The 19,226-nt window shown below is 52.5% G+C and overlaps 1 protein-coding gene across 5 annotated transcripts in view; it reads right to left on the reverse strand.

Annotated features, from left to right (window-relative positions):
• Nucleotides 1-14,903: 14,903 nt before the first annotated feature.
• Nucleotides 14,904-19,226, reverse strand: part of Nphp4 (nephrocystin 4) — an 81,748-nt gene continuing 77,425 nt past the window's right edge. For 4 of the 5 annotated variants that reach the window (XM_057784064.1, XM_057784063.1, XM_057784069.1 and 1 more), the window contains 6 exons: nucleotides 19,051-19,136; nucleotides 18,297-18,382; nucleotides 17,199-17,370; nucleotides 16,734-16,913; nucleotides 16,343-16,486; nucleotides 14,904-15,460 (listed from right to left, as the gene is read on the reverse strand). In XM_057784064.1, coding sequence (XP_057640047.1) covers nucleotides 15,320-15,460; nucleotides 16,343-16,486; nucleotides 16,734-16,913; nucleotides 17,199-17,370; nucleotides 18,297-18,382; nucleotides 19,051-19,136 — 809 coding nt within the window. In that variant the 3' untranslated portion in view covers nucleotides 14,904-15,319. The other variant, XM_057784065.1, reaches the window with a different exon arrangement.

Below are 19,226 nucleotides of genomic sequence, written 5' to 3' on the forward strand. Positions count from 1 at the left end.
AGGAGGTGGAGGGCAAGGAGAGAAGTAAAGAAAACGGGCTCCAGGCTGGGCGGTGGTGGCGCACACTTTTAATCCCAGCACTCGGGAGGCAGAGGCAGGCAGATCTCTGTGAGTTCGAGGCCAGCCTGGTCTACAAGAGCTAGTTCCAGGACAGGAACCAAAAAGCTACAGAGAAACCCTGTCTCGAAAAATCCAAAAAAAAAAAAAAAAAGAAAGAAAAAGAAAAAAAAAGAAAACGGGCTCTGGGTGGGTAGGAGCCAGTGTTTGCTGTAGTGAAAAAATAGTTGTCGTTGTGTTTATTTTACCGTTGTCTTCTATTCCTGGAGGAGGCGACTGCACAATGTGCACACACGTCCCAGTGGGAATGAATTTGGGTCACTTAAAAACTGGGTCTTTTGGGGCTGGAGAGATGGCTCAGTGGTTAAGAACATTGCCTGCTCTTCCAAAGGTTCTGAGTTCAATTCCCAGCAACCACATGATGGCTCACAACCATCTGTAATGAGGTCCAGTGCCCTCTTCTGGCCTGCAGACATACACACAGACAGAATATTGTATACATAATAAATAAATAAATAAATAAATAAATAAATAAATAAATAAATAAACTGGGTCTTTTTAAAGGACCACAACAGAGGTGCAGGATCACGATGGGCTGGGGGCAAAGCAGGTTGTGGAGCCATGCTAGCTTGCATAGTGCAGAGGTAAGAGTGACCAGCAGTTTGGAGGGTGTCCCCTCCACACATATCTTTTACCCTATGAAAGAGGAAAGCAGATCTGATTGGTTAGAGCTTGGATATCTAGGACACCCCTCAACCTGATACCTGGGGTCTGAGGACACCTCATTTTGCACCAGCCCACAGCGCAGGAAGCTACACAAGTGGTGCCCTCCCCGTGTGCTAACATCTGGGTCTCAGCCAAGGTGGGATGGTGTGGGGAGATGTTCTCATGACAATATGCTGCCTCAGTTTCCCAGGTCTCACTGGGACACCTACCCTGTTATAGCAGAAGCTGCGTGTTCAAGAAGCATGTCCAAACTTTCCAAAACATGATTAGGTGACATTGGCCGCTAACCTGGGATACTGAGAAAGATCCACGGAAGTGCGGTTGGGAAGCACCGCTCCTCTTCTGCCAAGATGTCTGTCGACACTCCCTTTGGAATAAAAGTACTAGAGTAGGGCTGGAGAGATGGCTCAGAGGTTAAGCGACCGGCTGTTCTTCCACGGGTCGTGAGTTCAATTCCCAGCAACCACATGGTGGGTCACGACCATCTGTAATGAGATCTGGCGCCCTCTTCTGGTGTGTCAGCATACATGGAGGCAGAATGTTGTATACATAATAAATAAATCTTAAAAAAAAAAGTACTAGAGTAGTGGATTTATTTCAGGACTTGACAAACCAGGCCATCGACCTAGAAAAGCAGGTGCGCTGACTGAACACAGCCTTGGCCATTTTTAGCTCTAATCCACAATGCTTCCACCGTAGAGACTTGTGGGTTTGGTAAGTCTTTACACACCGTCTGGGGCTTGTTCCCTCTGATGCTCAGCTGTCATTTTCTCAACAAAGGCATGGATGAGCTCATCTCTAGTTTCGTTTCGAAGCTTGCCAGGCGTGTGACCACACCTGTAGGTCGTTAGGCAAACTTGACTGCTAGCAGCTTCTGCCCTTAACTTCCAGTTTGTGTGTGTGAGGCAGATAACTTGGCAGAGTCTGGGTAAGGGTAGAGCTGATGAACGGACTCTGCCAGGCTCTGGTGTTTGAATGTACAGTGGTAGAGGTGCTTTTGAAAATGAACTATCAGATTTGATTTCTTACACTGCTCTTTCCCTGAGGGGGTGGCAGCTCAGCTGCTCCACTTTCTTTGCTCTCGGACCCATGAGACTCAGTGCTTCATCAGAACAGATTAGGGTTGGGTGGTAACTCCGCCAGAAGAGAATGACACCTTTGCAGAGCCTGTCTTCCCGGTGTCACTGTGCTGGAGCCCTGTCACAGGAAGGGGTATTCTAAGGACAGACACTTGCACCCCTACCTGTGGCACTGAGGCTGTTCAAACAAAGCCCTTTAAACAATGCACTCTAAAGAATTAAGATGTTCCAGGAAATCTCATGTCTGGGGAGAGGAAACCCCTAGCGCAGCCAGAGGAGGAACCTGTCAAGCAAGAGGCTGCACACAGCTTTGCCAGAGCCCCGCACAGGTAGACGAACACATTCTGCTTCTTGGCTTCTGTTTAGCCTTTTGTACAAAGCTGTCATTGCTATGAAAGAGCTGAGAGAAACTAAATATATTTTCCCATTGTGCCAAACTGTAAGCAAATTCCGTGTCTTTTACCAATTTGTGTTTCCTAATTAGTTTAAAATAGAGAGAAGCTGGGGCTGGAGAGAAGGAGGGCTCAGCAGTTAAGAGCACTTGTTGCTCTTGCAGAGGACGGGGATTTGCTTTCCAGCACCCATATGGCAGCTCACAGCCACCTGTAACTCGAGCTCCAGGGCATCTGGCACCCTCTGCCAACCTCTGCATACACCGGTACGCATCCATCACACATAGAGCCTCTCCTGAGTCCAGTGTCTATAGGATGCAGTCCTAACCTTCAAGGATGCAGAAGATCTGAGCTTAGGGTCAATGGGAACTGCTGGGTAAATAATCACCAAGAAGCATGCTTTCTAGAAGATTCTCCAGCCAGACACCAGCAAGGCAGATCTTTGTGGTTGTTTTTTCCACATTTTGGGTAAAGTTATTAATAAGGTGACTATATGATGTTCTGTTCCACTGTAATCTGTAACTACTCAAATATTAATAGGCTTAGGACAAACAATTATAATTAATATTAAGCCTCAAAATGATTATGAGTAACCCCATAGGGACAGAATTGGAGCAAGAAATTTGGAGCAGACACACTACCTTTCAAGACCTACCCATCAATACCAAAGATCGCACACAACCTCTTAAAGACCCAGAGTCCTGACCCAGAGCATGGAAAGCATCCCCTTCACAGGTTAAGAATAAGCTGATTTTTCCCTTCCTACAACTATCACTGGAACAGAGGCACAAGGCCCCAGCTCCTACTCAAGGAACCCACCATGGCGCACACTGAAGCCTGGGCACGGACTCACTGGCTGGCCAGAGCTACAGGATGAAGAATTTACCTCCAGAAACTTGTAATCCTTGGGCTCCAGCAGGGCTTAAAGTGCCTGTGGCAGATGGGAGTCTCTACAGAGTCAGCGCTGAACTGAAATGGAAAAATTTCAGAAAAGTCCCTTGGGTTCTGGGGCAAAGCCACAACTCCTTGGCAGATAACTACTAGCCCCTGTAGAGACAGTTTGACAAATGTCCCTGATGGTCAGTCTTGACTGTCAGCCCAGTGACATTGCGTAGGAGGCACACCTCTGCATTTCCACAGAGGTGGTAAGACAGAGCCTAAATGGGAGTGGCGCCATCCCATGTTCTGGGGTCTCCTGAATACAAGGAAGCGAGCAGAGCAGCCTTGACCTCTCTCTGCTTTCTGACTGTAGGTGCCATGTGACCAGCCGCCTCAAGCTCCTGTCTCAACCTTCCCGCCCGATGCTTGTACCTTCAAACTGTGATCCAACTAAACATTTTCTCCCTTTGGATGCTTCTCATCAGATTGTTGGTCACTGTGACAAAAGAAGTAGCTAATACACCACAGAGTGTATGAATTCATGAATCCCTAAGGGGACACATGGTATCAAGTATAACTAGTATCTCCTGAACCCGTGCCAGGGGCGTGGCATGCAGTACTCCCCATGTGAGATGATCATTAGAAGTTCAGGTGGCTCCTGAAGACTCAAGTGCATGACTCAAGTGGAGCAATGGGAGACAGATGAGGCCAAACCCTACAGCACAAGACCGGAAGGAGGCCAGGGTTCGCACCCCTTCACAAGTTTTAGCTTCAGAGAAAATGGTCCAGAATTTACCAGACCAAGTCAGTCTGGTGTCGAGCATCATCAAATGAGCCCCGCAGTACTTTTTCAACTGTTAAAATGGATCAATAAAGGCTACAGATGGGCCCCAAGTTCCCCACAGGGAGGAGAACTGCCTTTCCCAGACAAGATGATCTTTTTAACCTGCTAGGGAGAGGCCTCCTTCTGACTTCATTTGCCAAGAGTGGGCGTAGCCAAGCCTCAGACAGCTGCCTACTCCCATCCACCCTGTTCAATGAACTGGAGCACCAGAGCTCAGGAGAAGACCCTGGCTAGGGCAGCTCAGGTCACACAGGGCCTCATCTACACTCAGCAGTAGGGGCGGAGGTAGCATCTTCATCTCAGGGGTGTCTCAAGATGGTCCATGGAGGAAGAGATGGAGAATCTGTAGGTCAGGCTGCTTCCAGGCAGTCTTCGGCAAATTCTTGTGGGCTGTGAGTGGAAATCCCTCTTCATCTCTGGGGTGAACATGTATTTCCCCAGTGGGACTTCTGGTTAGCTTAAAAGCACCGTTAAGAAGTAATTAATATTGTGTATCGATTATAAATAACTTTTACATCATTTGAAGCACGGTTGTGGAAACAAGAATGATCTTGCATGGTCAAGGATTAGGTTAGGAGGGGTGATGGCTTAAGACACAGAGATAGCATGGCTGAGGAGGTGATAGTCTATGGGGATGGTGGAGATCATAGATGACAGGGGGGCATTGGTGGGCAATAATGGTGGCAGATAGTGATCATGTTGGCCACAGTGATGTCTGAAGTGTGGTGGTGGTGGTAATGGTGGTGATGGTGGTGATGATAATACATGGAGATAGTAATGACGGTGGTAGTCGTGGTGATAATGGTGTCTATAGATGGTGATGATAGTGATGATGATAGTGATGATGATAGCAATGGTGGTGGTGGTAATACGTGGAGATAGTAATGATGGTGGTAGTCGTGGTGATGATGGTGTTTACAGATGGTGATGATGATAGCAACGGCGGTGGTAGTGCTAATTCATGGAGACCGTATGGTGATGTTATAGTGATGATATAATGGTGGTAGTAATGACTATTATGCTGGCAGTTTTATAGAGATGATAATAGTAGCGGCAATGGCCGGGGGAGGGAGACGGCAGGGTAGACAGATATTATTTCCATTTGCAATAATGAATGTATAATGATTTTCAAATTGCACCTAGCTTTCTAAGTCAGTGCTGAGAATTCAAACTGAGTCTCACGCTTGTGCACAAGCACTTCATCAGCTGAGCTATCTTCCTGGCCCACGCTGGCCCCATTTTGTAGGGGTTAAAGTGAGTCAGGCTTTGCCTTCTGCCACCAAATCTGCAAATGGCATATGGCAGAGTGAGTCCACACTAAGGAGTGAGCCAGTGTGCTGGCTGGACCTGGGTCCTGAGCCACAGAGCAAACCAAGGCCTGCAGCAAGGCTGGTTTGTGGTGGCAGTGCCTTGGATGAACCTGGATGGTTATACTGGGGGTTCCTGGGCTTGCACCTAGCTTCTGAAGTAAGGGGGCCTCCTGAGGTTGGGCCCTTAGCCTATGGAATCCAACATTAATTCCAGGAGGCTAGAGTCATAACTGAACTGAATTGCTGGGTGTTCACTAGTGTTGGACAGAAAATGTGTGTTGCAAGGGAGCTAAGTGGAAAATGCCTACATGACCACCTCGATAGCCCTGGCCTGCAGAAAGTCTCTTCAAGGACAGCTAAATTGGGATATGGCTCTGTTAAGCAAGAGCAGCCTGCAGACCTGCACCGGCCACCTGCTCTGTGTCTTACGTGGCACCTTTGGCGCTGCTCATAGGCAACTTCCAGGATGGCAAACTGACTTCAGTTCTCCCCGAGAGAGTTCAGGTCAGATGCCTGGGGTTACCCTTGCCCACACATATCACAGGCACCTGGCTTCACCCCTGAACAAATGAGTGTCTGGTCCCCGACATTCCCACTCCCCACCCCACTGTGACACACCTCCTCAGGCGGTGCTTGGGGTGTCACACGGGGGAGAACCTGCACAGTTCCTCACCCACAGTTCTGTGCAGGGAATACGCTGAGCTGTGACTTAGCCCAGAGGTGCCCGCAGAGCCCGGCACCTAGATGGTTTGTTATTACTTTGAACAGGAGTGGGAACCAGGGTAGCCTTTTGCTTTCTCCTTGGGTGCTGAAGGGTAGCCATCCCATCTTCCAGCACACACTTTCCCATAGCACAGGGGAGCACGGGTTTGTTGGCCCCACGCACAGGACAGCTGCCATCCCACAGGAGGCCTCACGATGCCTCTCATCGCCTGCAGGGAACTGACTCGATTCTCTGATGAGCTGCAAGTAACAGCATCCTCGGCTCTGTTCCCATTACCAGCAATCCCGGATGGAGCGGGAGCAAATTCAGAAGCATTTGCTGTGCCATGCGGCAGCATCCACAGTCAGTGGACCTATGGTGTAAGAGCTTCCCTTCCAGGGTGACCCCACCAGGTCCCTGGCTATTGCCTCTTTAAGAGGGGACACGGTGTACTGAGGACCCCACTTCTGAACTGGAAGTAGTCTAGAGTCATGCAGTATGTCCAGCCAGTAGGCTGGAGGAGGAAGCAAGGTCCCAACCTTAGCCCTCAGCTCCTCCTAGGCTCTGATGGGTAGATAACATCTAGATGGCATCCCGAGTCTACATGCTTCAGCACCCGTGCATGCTAGCCACCCCTGGCCGGAGGGAAGGGAACATCTGGAAGACCATCTCCCTGCATTATTGTTCAGAGGCCCTTGCATTCAAGAGGGGAATGCAGCCCACTCCCACATGCCCATGCCCGATGATCTCTTCCTCCAAAAGGCTGAGCCCTGGGCTTGCTGCAGTCAGAGCAGGCTATGAGCACACGAGTGTGGGAACACTTGGAGGGACTTCTCAGGCATCTACTCATGGAAGTTACAGTTTCATGAGATGCAGGGTTTTGGGGACAGACTTCTGTATGCCATGTTTCACATTCCCAGGGCCAAGGATGATTTCAGCTTCTACTTCTTTGGCAAGTGGCAACAATTGACAATTTGCTCTGGAGAATGTGGCTTTTACGTGTCAAGGAGTAAGGTGGGTCAGGGAAGCACAGGCCTGAGCAGGTGACTGACGGGTGCACACACCAGCGATGCCATTTCTGGGAGCAGAGGCCACCCGGCCCACTGTGGGCTGAGGAGGTCCCGCAAGCTGTCTGTGACTCCCCACGAGGGCTCTGTGTCTTCTGTCTGGGCTCTTGCACACCAGGGCTGTGAAAGGGGGCCAAGGAGGATGGAGGGCGCCATCTCGCCAAGTCACCAGTGGCCTTAGAACGTCTCCCACAGAGACAGACCCGGAAGGAGCGTTCTCTGGTGACAAGCATCCTCACAAAGGGCCCCTGAAGGGTGACACACACTGGAACCTATGTGACAGTTCCCAACACAGGGCCATCTCCAGATCAGGGGCTGACTGCTGAGCATGCAGCAGCTAAGTATGCCAGCCCTCCCCTCTCCCCACCCCCTCCACCACCACCCCATCTCCCCAGTGGGACATTCTCTATGGCTTCCTGTCTGGTTAAATCTTTAGCTGAGCCCCCAGGCCTGAGCTCAGCTGGGTTCATGGTTCCCCCCACAGCCCTGCTCTTAAGAGTCTGCTTCTGCCTCTGCCCACAGGAGGTGCTTCGGATGCCAGCAGCAGAGCCCAGGAAGCACCGGTTACTGCATTGATCCCCAAGTCCCCATGTCTGGCTCAGCACAGGGCTGAAGGACCATCCCTGTATCCCAAAGGATCACCATGACTTCAAACTCTTGCTCCCATGGATTCCCACATCCTCAAGAGTTTATCCTGGATCCGGAGTGTTCTTGCAGCCTCTTCATTCTTTGGTTCCTCCCAGGAGTGTTTTCACGGTCTTGGCTCACTTGGGCATCTCCCAGCAAGCTGTCTCCAAAGCTGGTCTTCTTCTCCCTTACACCCCACGGCTGTGGAGGTCTGAGTTTCCCCGTGAACTCCTTTCTGGCTTTCACTCCTCCCACCTCAGCAACTCTAACCACCTTCTGAAGCTAAGGGGCAAGCTCTGGGCTGACATAATCCTAACAGGGCCCTAATGGCCTCTTTTAGTTGTGAAGGTCACATGTTCCAACCCAGGCTAGAAATCAAAATGCTTCTTCTTAGGAAAAGCAGATGAAACGCTGTTTAGAGTTGGCGCAGGGGATGACACTTTCTACTTCAGGCCAGTAACTATTCCAGTTGTTTTTACAAAGCCAAGCCTATCCCGCCAACACATCCCCTGCCCCTGGTCCCCAGGCCCACCTTCCCATGACCAGAGCATACGCTGGCTAAGATTAAACATCAGCTGCTTTCTGAACTGGAGGGGTTCAGCTATTCCTCTCCACACCACAGAAGAGTCTAGGGAACCATGTCTCGCAGTCCTCCTCCCTCCCGCCCCTGCCCATGGGCATCAGCACCAGGATTCTCTAGAGTTTTGCCAAGTGTCACCGAGCAAGGTTGAGGGAAGGTTAGAACAATCTGGGCAGCACGACCCCTGAAGCCCACATCTGCCTCATCCCAGCTTCTATCCTCCCTACTCCCTTCTAGGTCCTTCCAGGAACTTCTTGGCCCCATGGCAGGGCTGAGGCTTAGGGCAGGGAGCACCCAGCATCACTGGCCAGGCACTCACACCTCTCCTCAGGGATGGAGGAAGAGAGCCTCAGACAAGGCTTCCACCCCAGCTGTGTTCTGAGCAATACTTCCTGTTTCCTGCAGAACCGAGCTCCATGCTGAAGCACAAAAGTCCCATCAAGAAGCCTTGGGGTGCTGAGCAAGCCTCCGCCTGGCTAGCACGCTTCATTGCTGGCTAATACAGTGTGTGTTGGCTTAACTGACCGGGATGACAGCATCTCAAGCAGGGGAGGAAGCATCCATTCACGATCTCCACAAGTCAAACCCATCATACAGCGATAAAAAATAAAATGAGAAGAGCTCTCCTCAGTGGCAAGCACAAGTCAAACTGACAATTATGTTTTATTAAAACCAGAGCAGCTAATAAGTTTATGTGACCCCCCCACCTCTGTCTGCATTCCAGCCCTGGGGGGAGGGGGAGGAGACGGACTCTGGCAGGATGTGCTGGTCACTGCCAATGGTACAATTATAGGGGCTCAGAGCAATGGCTGAGACACAGGTGCCAGAGGACAGCACACTCCTCCAGGTTCTTCCCTTCATGAACCCCCACAGAGCCGTTCCCTCCCGCTGTCCTGGGAGGAAGGGGGTAGACAAGCTATCTGCAGATCCGTTGGATCATTATGAGCACCTAATTTTCCTCCTGAGGCAGAGGAAATGGTCGGATTATAAAAGCATAGCAAGCAGAACGCAGGGAGCAATATAAGCACAGTGTCATTACTGGGGACAACTTCATCAGCCAGCCGGAGATGAATACAGATCAGGTTCGCAGGCTCAGACCCATGAGCAAGAAAGAAACTGGAAGCCTGCGTTGTTGGGAGTCTTTGTCTTGCAACATAGTCGCAAGAAGCTATCTGATACACTCTCCTTTCTCCCAAGCCAGCTCTGAGCCCTGGGAGGTAAAAGCTGCACCAGATGGAGATCATTGAGTGAAGTTAGAGACACTGGCACGTGGCAACAGCTTCCCAACCCTTCACCTCAGGCAGAGCTAGAGGTGCCTACCAGCTAGGGGCAGGATTGTGCAGACCACAGCGTGGGCTCAAAGGCAGCCTGAGAGTCACCAGGGGAAACAATGAGGCAGGCTAAGCCTTGTGAGTCTGGGCTCCTCCAAATGCTCTACCATGTCCCTGGGAAATGCCCCTACCCCAGAGAAGGAAGTGGGACAAGGGCATCATTAGCAAGACCCAGCACCAAGATGAACGTGTGGCAACCCTAGTCAGTGCTGTTATGTACCATGTGGCAAAAAAGAGCCAAGAGGCCACGTGTGGAGCCCTCCCATGTGCCAGCTCTGATACTCTGTAGGGTACCTACCCGACAATGGTCGGCTGAGTCCACCCTGCAGGGAAGTGACCCTCAGACCACCAACATGCAGAGGCTGGTGACTTAGGCTGGTGACTTGGCTTCTCACCGCCCCAGAATGAAACCTCTGGGAGAGATGTCACTGTTTCTACTTCTCTATTCAGGGGCAGAGTGTGAGAGTTGTGTCCCAAGGGCTGTGGGCAGAGAAGTGACCCTATACCCAACTAAAGCCTCCTGCGGGTGCTGAGCACCCCACTTAGCTCCTCCCTCCAGCTGGAAGAGACTACAGGGGTGACATCACCCCTTTTGGGCACCTTCTAGAACCCAGCACCTGCACATTATAGAAAACTTGGCCAGGATCCCTCCTGGACACCAGGATTGCTGCCCGTCACCACATCCACGTGGCAGATTCAAAGACTCACTTCTGTCAGATACACAATCCCAGCCCTGGGCCTCCTGCATCCAACTGCTGAACAGGGAGATTCTGGCTGCACTAAGAAAGGACTCAGGAGTCATCTCTAGACACACCCCACCCCTGGGTGCCTGGAGCTGGCAGTCTAAACCGACCCAGCAATAGTACCCTCAGATTGTCTTAGACCTGTCCAAGTCGCACCCTGAGTCACAGGACACAAAGATAACTATGAATGCAACCCGACACACACTTAGAAACTTACTGAAAACATTAAGCTTTTTGTTTAATTATGTTTACAACTCAGTTGTATGGTTCTTGAGCACATATAGTGATATTTTGTTTGTGTTTTAATAAAGTTTGTCTGAAGATCAGAGTGCAGAGCTAAGCCACTAGAGGTCAGGGAGTGGTGGCACACACCTTTAATCCCAGGACTCAAGGCCACCCTGGGCTACAGATTGAATCTATCTAAAAAGAGAAATAGAGCTCACACAAAGGTGATCCCAGTACTTGGGATCCAATGCCTTTAATCCCAGCAGTAGGGAGTTGGAGACAGGAGTGATATGGCTGGGTGGAGAGAGGAATATAAGCAGGAGGAGACAGGAGCTCAGTGTAGTCTGAGGTTGGTGGGGAGCATTGTAGTCTGCAGTCACACCGAGGACAGGATCACCCCTTTGTCTGAGTCTTGGTAGAGGTCAGAGCTCTTTATTGGCTTAGCTGCTTTGCTTTTCTGATCTTCAGCTTGAACCCCAATATCTGTCTCTGGGTTTTTATTATTTGTGCTACAAAGCACAAACTTTGTAAAGGACATCCATGTCACAGTGTCAAAGATTGAACAATGGGGCCAGCAAGATGACTCAGCAGGTAAAGGTGCTTGCCACACAAGTCACGCAAGCCACACAAGTTACGCAAGCCACACAAGCCACGCAAGCCACACAAGCTATACAGGCCACACAAGCCACACAAGCCACACAAGCTACACAAGCCATGCAAGCCACACAAGCTACGCAAGCCACACAAGCCATGCAAGCCACACAAGCTATGCAAGCCACACAAACCACATAAAGCCACACAGGCCACACAAGCCATGCAAGCCACACAAGCCCAGTGAGCTGAGTGTGATCCCCACGTAAAGGTGAGAGGAGAGAATCAACTCTGCAAAGGGGTTCTCTGACCTCCACATGTGTGCTATTATGTGTGTACCCTAACACACTCATGCACACACACACACACACGTTGTGCACACACAAGTTCAATAATGATAATTAATAATGATTTTAAAAGTTGATATACCTCTTACATCCTTTGATGGTGAGGCCAGTTCACTTGCCGATGCTTCTAGATGGCAGCAGCTCAGAAACAGCACAGCTCGGTGTTATTCCAGGAAAATGACTCGGCCAGCCTACTTTCACAGCCTTTGCAGGGTCCTTGTACACCATGACCTTTATGGAATCAATGGCAGAAATATTAGCTGTCACTTTCCATCCAGCTGGAGCAGCAGGGGCACCCCATGTGCCCCGATGGGTCCCCGTTTGTCAGCTTAACACGCTATAGAAAAATAAAACAGCGACATTCTTCCCTCAGGGTGTGTCACCCCATGCTGAGGGCAGGTTTCGGGGTCCAGGAAAGGCACCAAGGCAGGAGTGGTGTGTGCTTGTCTAATCCGCCCACACCACAGCACCCCCAGCGACGTCCCTCTGTCTGGTCCCAGGTCACTCAGGCTCTCTTCCACGAGCATGCTGGTCCTAGGGCTATGATGGATAGACCTTGAGTCCAGGACTGGGTTGCCATGACAGCAGGGGGCAAGGGAGGGTAGACGCTGCCCAGGACATCACAAACCCTATGACTTGGCTATTGAACAAATTAGCAGAGCCATCAGCTGACTGACTTGACCATCCCACCCTCCTGGATATGGTGCCAATTACCTGCTTGCTGGACTGGAGGGGCACACCCATGCTGGTTAGCAGGGGCCAGGTGGCTGTCCAATCCTGACACCCCATCATTATTCTGAAGCCAGCAAGGCTCTGGTGTCCCAAATTCACATCTCATTTCAGGCTTCTAGAAATGAGCTGTTTGTTTGCAATGGTGTCTGCTTCCAGACGTACATTGATTTTAGCCTTTGTTGTCCTAGCTTCCTGTCACAACGGATTATTGCAAGTGATGGATAGGAACTCACCCTGCACTAACCTGCCTTTTAAAAGCTGCCCGTGGCTCAGAGAGGGCTGTGGGCACAGGAGGCCTCTCTTTTCACTCGCCGGGGGCAGGTGAACTGTGAACACAGCAAACTTGGGTCTCGCTAGCCACCTTTCTTCTATACCTCCTGGTGTGGCAGCCTGGAACCCACCATGTGCTCTGAGGCCTTGCCCAGCCTGGCGTCCCCAGCATAAAACTGATGAGCAGACTCTCTGCGGCCCCACCTCCCTAGCTGTTCCAGAGGCTTCCATGGTTGTGCGTTCTACGGTGATGGAAGGAGACCATGGTCTTCCGAGCTCCCAGCCCCGGCCAGTACAAGCGTTTGATGCCCTCCTCAGGTTTGCCTCTTCTGTCCACTCCTCACTTCTGACTTTGCACCCCAGGACTATCCAGAGAAGCCAACCAGTGTGGGGCATTCGTGACATAATCTGCTCACAGGTTTGTCAGGATATCAATTATGAATTTGGGGGAATAGGCTTCAGGCTGGAAACATTTAGAAGTAGACGCTGCAGCAGGAACCCAGATAGCATCTGGAGGCATAGTCTCCTCCAGGAGACCTGTCTGGCCCTCGTCTTCCCCACCACAGGCCAGCATAGACAGCAGTTCGCTCAAAAGTCCCCTGGCCAGAAGTTAAGCATATCTGTGAACCATCCCATCTCCATGGAGCAGACAGATGTGTCTGAACACAGATCTGGGTGCTGCGGCCCAACCTCGGGAATAGCCACCTGTTGGTGATGCCAAGGTCCTGCTCTTAACCAGCAGCATCTGCAGGCCAACATCCACCGTGGGTTTCACTGCGTCCAATTGTCCTGTGGGCCTCTCACTGTGGGGATGCCTCTAAACTGGGACCTCCTCCAGGGGCGAGTGATGAGATGCAGAGCTGGAACCTGAGGTGCTTGGTGACTTAGCAGGAAGGAGGTCCAGACTCAGGCTCAGCTATGGCTGTGACTGGTGATCCCATGAGGCTGTGGGGCTCTTAGCCCACCTTGCAGGTGGGAAGGTTGAGGCCAGCAGAGATGCTCCGCGCGCTGAAGTGGTCCTGCTACTGGGCAGAGACCTAGTCAGAGATCTTTGTGTGTTTGGAGCTGCATCAATACCAAGCTCCACGTCTTAGCCAACCTGGCTCAGTGGGTTTCTTGATGAAGTAACTGAAACTCATAAAGATCACAAGTCCCGGAGGCCCCTGAGCTCAGCAGCCTAGGTACCCTCACAGGTGGGCACAGCTGGCTGTCCACTCCCACATCCCTGAGCTCAGCAGCCTGGGCACCCTCACAGGTGGGCACAGCTGGCTGTCCACTCCCACATCCCTGAGCTCAGCAGCCTGGGCACCCTCACAGGTGGGCACAGCTGGCTGTCCACTCCCACATCCCTGAGCTCAGCAGCCTGGGTACCCTCACATGTGGGCACAGCTCGCTATCCACTCCCACACCCAACACTCCAACATCAGCACAGGTACAAGACCTACTTCAGAAATCAGGCTGACCCTAGATAAGGCCATCTGACAACTCCCCTCAATCTGGGGTCTCTGTAACCCCAAGGGCAGGGGAGAGGGCAGTGTCTACTCCATCTGTCCACACTGCTGCCTGAGGGGGGAATCATGGGGGTTGGAGACTACTTTGCAGCATGGGACTTCTGAGGCCAGGCCTCCCCTGGCCCACAGCCCAACAGCCCAACTCTCCCATATGCTTCTACACAATCAAGTCCAGGGTCGTCCCCCTGCCCAAGGCACGACTATGTGGCTAACGCCTTCCACAGCAGGAGAAGAATATGGTCCTGGCCACCCTCCCTAAAGAAAATATGGGGGAAATGAGACATGAGAATCATCCAGTCATAGCTGTGAGTGATACTCTAACTCAGATGCAAGCCCTACCCCACCGCCAGAGCAGAAGGCAGGCCAGCACAGGCCCAGGCAGGGATGCATGGAGGGAGAAAAGGGCTCTCGTGCCCTCCCAAGGCTGTGCAGGTCACTCAGGAGACAGTCCAAGGCAGGAAGGAAGCACAGGCTTTAAAAACACTGAACCTCTTAGCAGCTGAAGCCTGTGGTCTGGTTGGAACAACTCCCACTTCAGCCACTGCATGGGCATCCCAGAGACTCCCATTTCAGCCTCTGCGTGGGCATTCCAGAAGCTGAGCTGCGCCTGTAGGACTTCAGGGAAATGGCACGTGGCTTCTTGGGCCTCTAGGAGCCTCTTTGGTGGAGACAGCGTACAAGCCTTAGTGGACACTGGGGCCTGCTGGCCAGGAAACAACTCCCTGGGAAGGAAGGGGAAGTTGTGCACCCACCGGGCACAAGAGGAACAGGGAGCCACAGGACAGACACTGATCATCACCCCACAGCTCCAGCCAGAGGGCAGCAGGCCCCACACTCCATCACCCCAACAAGAGAAACCCCAGGACACACACATCACAAGAGACTCTGCAAAAGTGAAGTGTTTCATTCAATAACTTAAAATAAAAAAGCAGATACAAAAGAATTCCAGTATAAAATACATAGTAAATTAAAATATATTATGTTCATACTAAATCTGGTAAGAAAAACATAATTTTATCATCAGGGATAACTTAAACAACACAGTTTGCTCCAGACGGTGACTGGCTGAGAGTGGCGAGGAGATAGCCTTGTGTGCCGTGGGCAGAGTGGGGTCACTGCTGCGGCCACCTGGAGACCACATTCCCTCACAGAATGTCTCAGCTCAGCTGAGGCACTATGCCATGACCGGGAACACTACTGTGTCTCTCGGCTCAGCCACCTCCACAGGCCATGCAGGCCATCCTGAGTCACGACCACAAGGCTAGGAGGGGTCCGCAGGGAGGGGCACTGGCCACACAGCTGTCCTCACTGGTAGAGGACCTTCACACAGAACGTCTCTTCGTTCTTGTCCTCGTGGTCATTGATGTAGATCAGGATCTCTTCCTGTCCGGTGCTGCCACCTGGCATGAACCTCAGGCCGATGGTGTAGGTCTCTCCTCCTGCCACCTGCAAGAGCATGGGGATTTCAGCTTCGCCTTGGCTTCCACTCTTCTGCAGAAGCTTCTAGAACTGTACTATGACAAGCAAGCACATGGGTGGAACACTCTCTACCTACGGCACATCCAGACTGGCCTGACTGTCATCTGGACTGACAGAGGTTGTGAGGACCAGACAGGCGTAAAGCAGCTGCTGCTTGGTGCGGACTCAGGACGGTGTGGACAGTCAGGTGGCGCCCCTTTCCCACGCACTGCTCTGATAATGAGCAAAGGAATGAGGGGTCCCTCAATCCACTCACAGACTGTCCTCAACACTCACATCCCATCACTCCCATCATCTGTTTTTGCCCCCACAGTTCAGCCACATTTCCTCAGAGGAAATCTACCTGCTTGTGCTGACACCAGAGGTCAGGGCCCCCCACCTGTGGTGACACGGGAGGTCAGGGCCCCCCACCTGTGGTAACACGGGAGGTCAGGGCCCCTGCTTGTGCTGCTGACACGGAGGTCAGGGCCCCCCCGCCTGTGGTGCTGACACGGGAGGTCAGGGCCCCCTGTCTATGCTGACACGGGAGATCAGGGCCCCCTGTCTGTGCTGACACGGGAGGTCAGGGCCCCCTGTCTATGCTGACACGGGAGGTCAGGGCCCCCTGTCTGTGCTGACACGGGAGGTCAGGGCCCCCCGCCTGTGCTGACACGGGAGGTCAGGGCTCCCTGCCTGCGGTAACACGGGAGGTCAGGGTCTTCCAGCAGAGAGCACAAGGGTCATGATGTTCGCCTGCTACCTGAAGGACTTCTCCAGAGGGTGTAACTCTCTGGAGCCTGCCAGCTGGAAGCAGACCCACTCCTGAGTAAGGCACTATCTCCCTCTCACCCGCCAGCCCTCGGGGCAGACCTGGAAGGAGTTCTCCTTGAACTGCAGCAGGTCGGGGCGGTCACTGTGTAGGTGGTAGGTCCTCCGAGAAGGATAGGGGTTGGTGTAGGTGATCCGCTTGCTGGCACCCTTCCCTTCCCCTGCCGCCATTGTGATCTCAAAGGCCTAGGGAGGGAGTGGATGAGAAACACATGGCTGCTGGCCCAGCCTGAGTAGTCCTGAGCGCAAACTGTTCCACCTGGCCACAGACCAGCCATCCAGAACCATCCCAGAGGGCCCTGCCCCACCTCAGCCTCACAGAGCCTGGATCTGGGTAGCTGGGTCCCAGGGCTGGGTAATACCATCACCCACAAGACACAGCAGAGGACCTAAGTGCTATGGCCCCCTACCTGGCCCCACTGTTTATACAGACCTTGGAAATGAGTGGCTGGCGACAGGAAAGGCACACGAGCCATGATGCCACCAGCTGGTGGTAGTCCATGTCCACCAGGTTGAGATGGACAAAGCGGCTGCCGGCCCTCCTTGGCCTCACGCCCACATGAAGGTCCTGGACCCCGTGAGGCGGCAACATGAAGACACCTGCAGGATCTGTCTTCAGGGACAAAGAAGAGGCCAGGGCACGGCCCTCTTGTGGTGGTACAGTTCCTGAGGGTCATCTCTACTAATAATCTTGAAGACTTTTGGGGTACACTTTGGCCCCTCATCCTCAACATCACATCCAGCAAAAGGCATTTTCACAAAAGGCAGCTCAGCCTGTAAAAGCTGCCACCAGCCACCCTGGCACTGCATCCACTGTTCCTAGGCCTCTGCAGGCTGGGCAGGGGCGGACTCAGAGAAGCAAAGAGACCCCCAACTCCACCTCCGAGAAGGGCCATACCTTCAGCTCCTGAGGGTGGGAGGTGAAGGCTTTCACCTTCCTAACCGTCTGTGTTCCCCGCAGGACAAGGGACAGACGGGTCAGCTGGCCTGCGACACAGGAGACGTCCACACGCCGCAGGGAGTGGAGGCAGACCTGCCACGTCTGCACAGGCTCCACCAGCCAACGGTCCCTGTGGAAGACAGGGGCCGTCTACACATCTTAGCAAGGCAACATCACTGAACACCAGGGAGGGGTTTCAGGAGGGCTGGGAGCCTGGCGGCCACAGGGAGAACTACAAAAAGTCACAGTGGATGGAAACTCTGTGTTCAGGGCTGGGGCTAGTCCCCCTGCTGAGGGTGAGGGGCCTGAGAAATGCGCGTCACATGATGAAAATGGGAGCTCGGTCTAAGAGGCAGTGTGGAAACCTGAGCCACGGCCAAGCCTTAGGACAGTGGGGAGCGCAGCTGAGGCCATAAGCCTCAGCTCGGAGCTTGACATCAAGTCTCATCTCTGAGAGTCCATGGCATTACTGTAAAATGGAACAGGGTGATACACGTTCACCGGCTGCTACAAGGAACACTGAGACACATTTAGATGGTGTGCGTGGTGCACAGCCCCTCAGCCCCGAATACAGTTAAGTCCCACAGTCCCACCATCAGAAGCCACACAGGAAGCAGCCTAGGCTGCATCAGTTTTAAAGGGCTCCAATGGAACTGTTCAGCTGGGCGAAAAGTCAAGGCATGGCTTGACCAGTCTTCAGGAGCGAAAGATGAAGACAGTCACCAACAGAGGGGCTGAACTCCAGGATCTCAGGGGTCAGTGCGTATCCACTGAGGGCAGGGTGGTGAGAGTCATCTTGGGCTAGCTCTGGTCTGGAAAGCTGCACCATCCTTCTCTTGGGGAACATATGTCATGTCCATCCCTTGGGCTACTGTGCCACTCTGGGAGAGAACATGCCATCACCTCTAAGTCCAGCCTGACTCACAACCACCACTCTCCTTGCAGAGCAAAGTGCCAGTACCCATCACGCCTAGGGGTCAGGTCGGAGGGGAGGAGTTCCGAAGGTAGCCCAGGCTGCCCTCCTCGGCCCCTTGCCCCATTTGTGTCCGTGCTTACGTGTAGATGATGACAAAGAAGTCTTTGATCTCTGGGCTTGGACCGCTGGCCACCTTAAGAAACACATCCCGTGGCTCACCGGGGCCCTGCCAAACACAGCATGGGGTGCATTGGTTGGCAGCCACAGGCAGGTGTGTGTGTCCCCTCCCACATGCAACGCCTTGGCTTTCTCGCTGCACAAGAAAATCATAGCTTCTTGATCTTATATTGATTTCAATAATTACATTCCACAGACTCTATCGAGCTTCCTAACCAGTCATAATACAATTAGTGCCCCACCCTCTGCATAATGGCAATTAGCAAGTGCCTCAATTACCAGGCTTCCTTCATTTTGCTTCATGCCTTTTCCTTACAATTTAAACTCGGATAATCAAGGAACAAATCTGCCAGCAGAAAACCTGAAATCCCCTCATGAAGCCTTCCTCAAGATGCCAGGACAGTCCCCCCTCACCTCCATGCAGCCCAGCAGAGGGAACCCTCTTCTTCTTTTTTTTTTTTTTTTGGTTTTTCGAGACAGGGTTTCTCTGTGGTTTTGGAGCCTGTCCTGGAACTAGCTCTTGTAGACCAGGCTGGTCTCAAACTCACAGAGATCCGCCTGCCTCTGCCTCCCAAGTGCTGGGATTAAAGGCGTGCGCCACCACCGCCCGGCCGGAACCCTCTTCTTGAGACCAATGAGAGGCTATAGGGATGGAGTGGGGTGGGAGGGGGTTCCCCAAAGGATCTGCTCAAGGTGGGGCTGACACGCATGGCATACCACATTCTGGGCCTCACAGATGACATTCGGGTCACTGCATCGAACGTGGACTGGGGGGTCATCACCAGGCATCCCCACAGGAGCACCTGGAAACGGAGAAAGGGATAACTCGGTACTTACCCCAGCACACAAAGCATGACTGCAGTGCTGGTACCACCCTGACCCCGCACATTCCT

The sequence above is a fragment of the Chionomys nivalis genome, chromosome 11 (genome assembly GCF_950005125.1).
Source record: "Chionomys nivalis chromosome 11, mChiNiv1.1, whole genome shotgun sequence".
NCBI lineage: Eukaryota > Metazoa > Chordata > Mammalia > Rodentia > Cricetidae > Chionomys > Chionomys nivalis.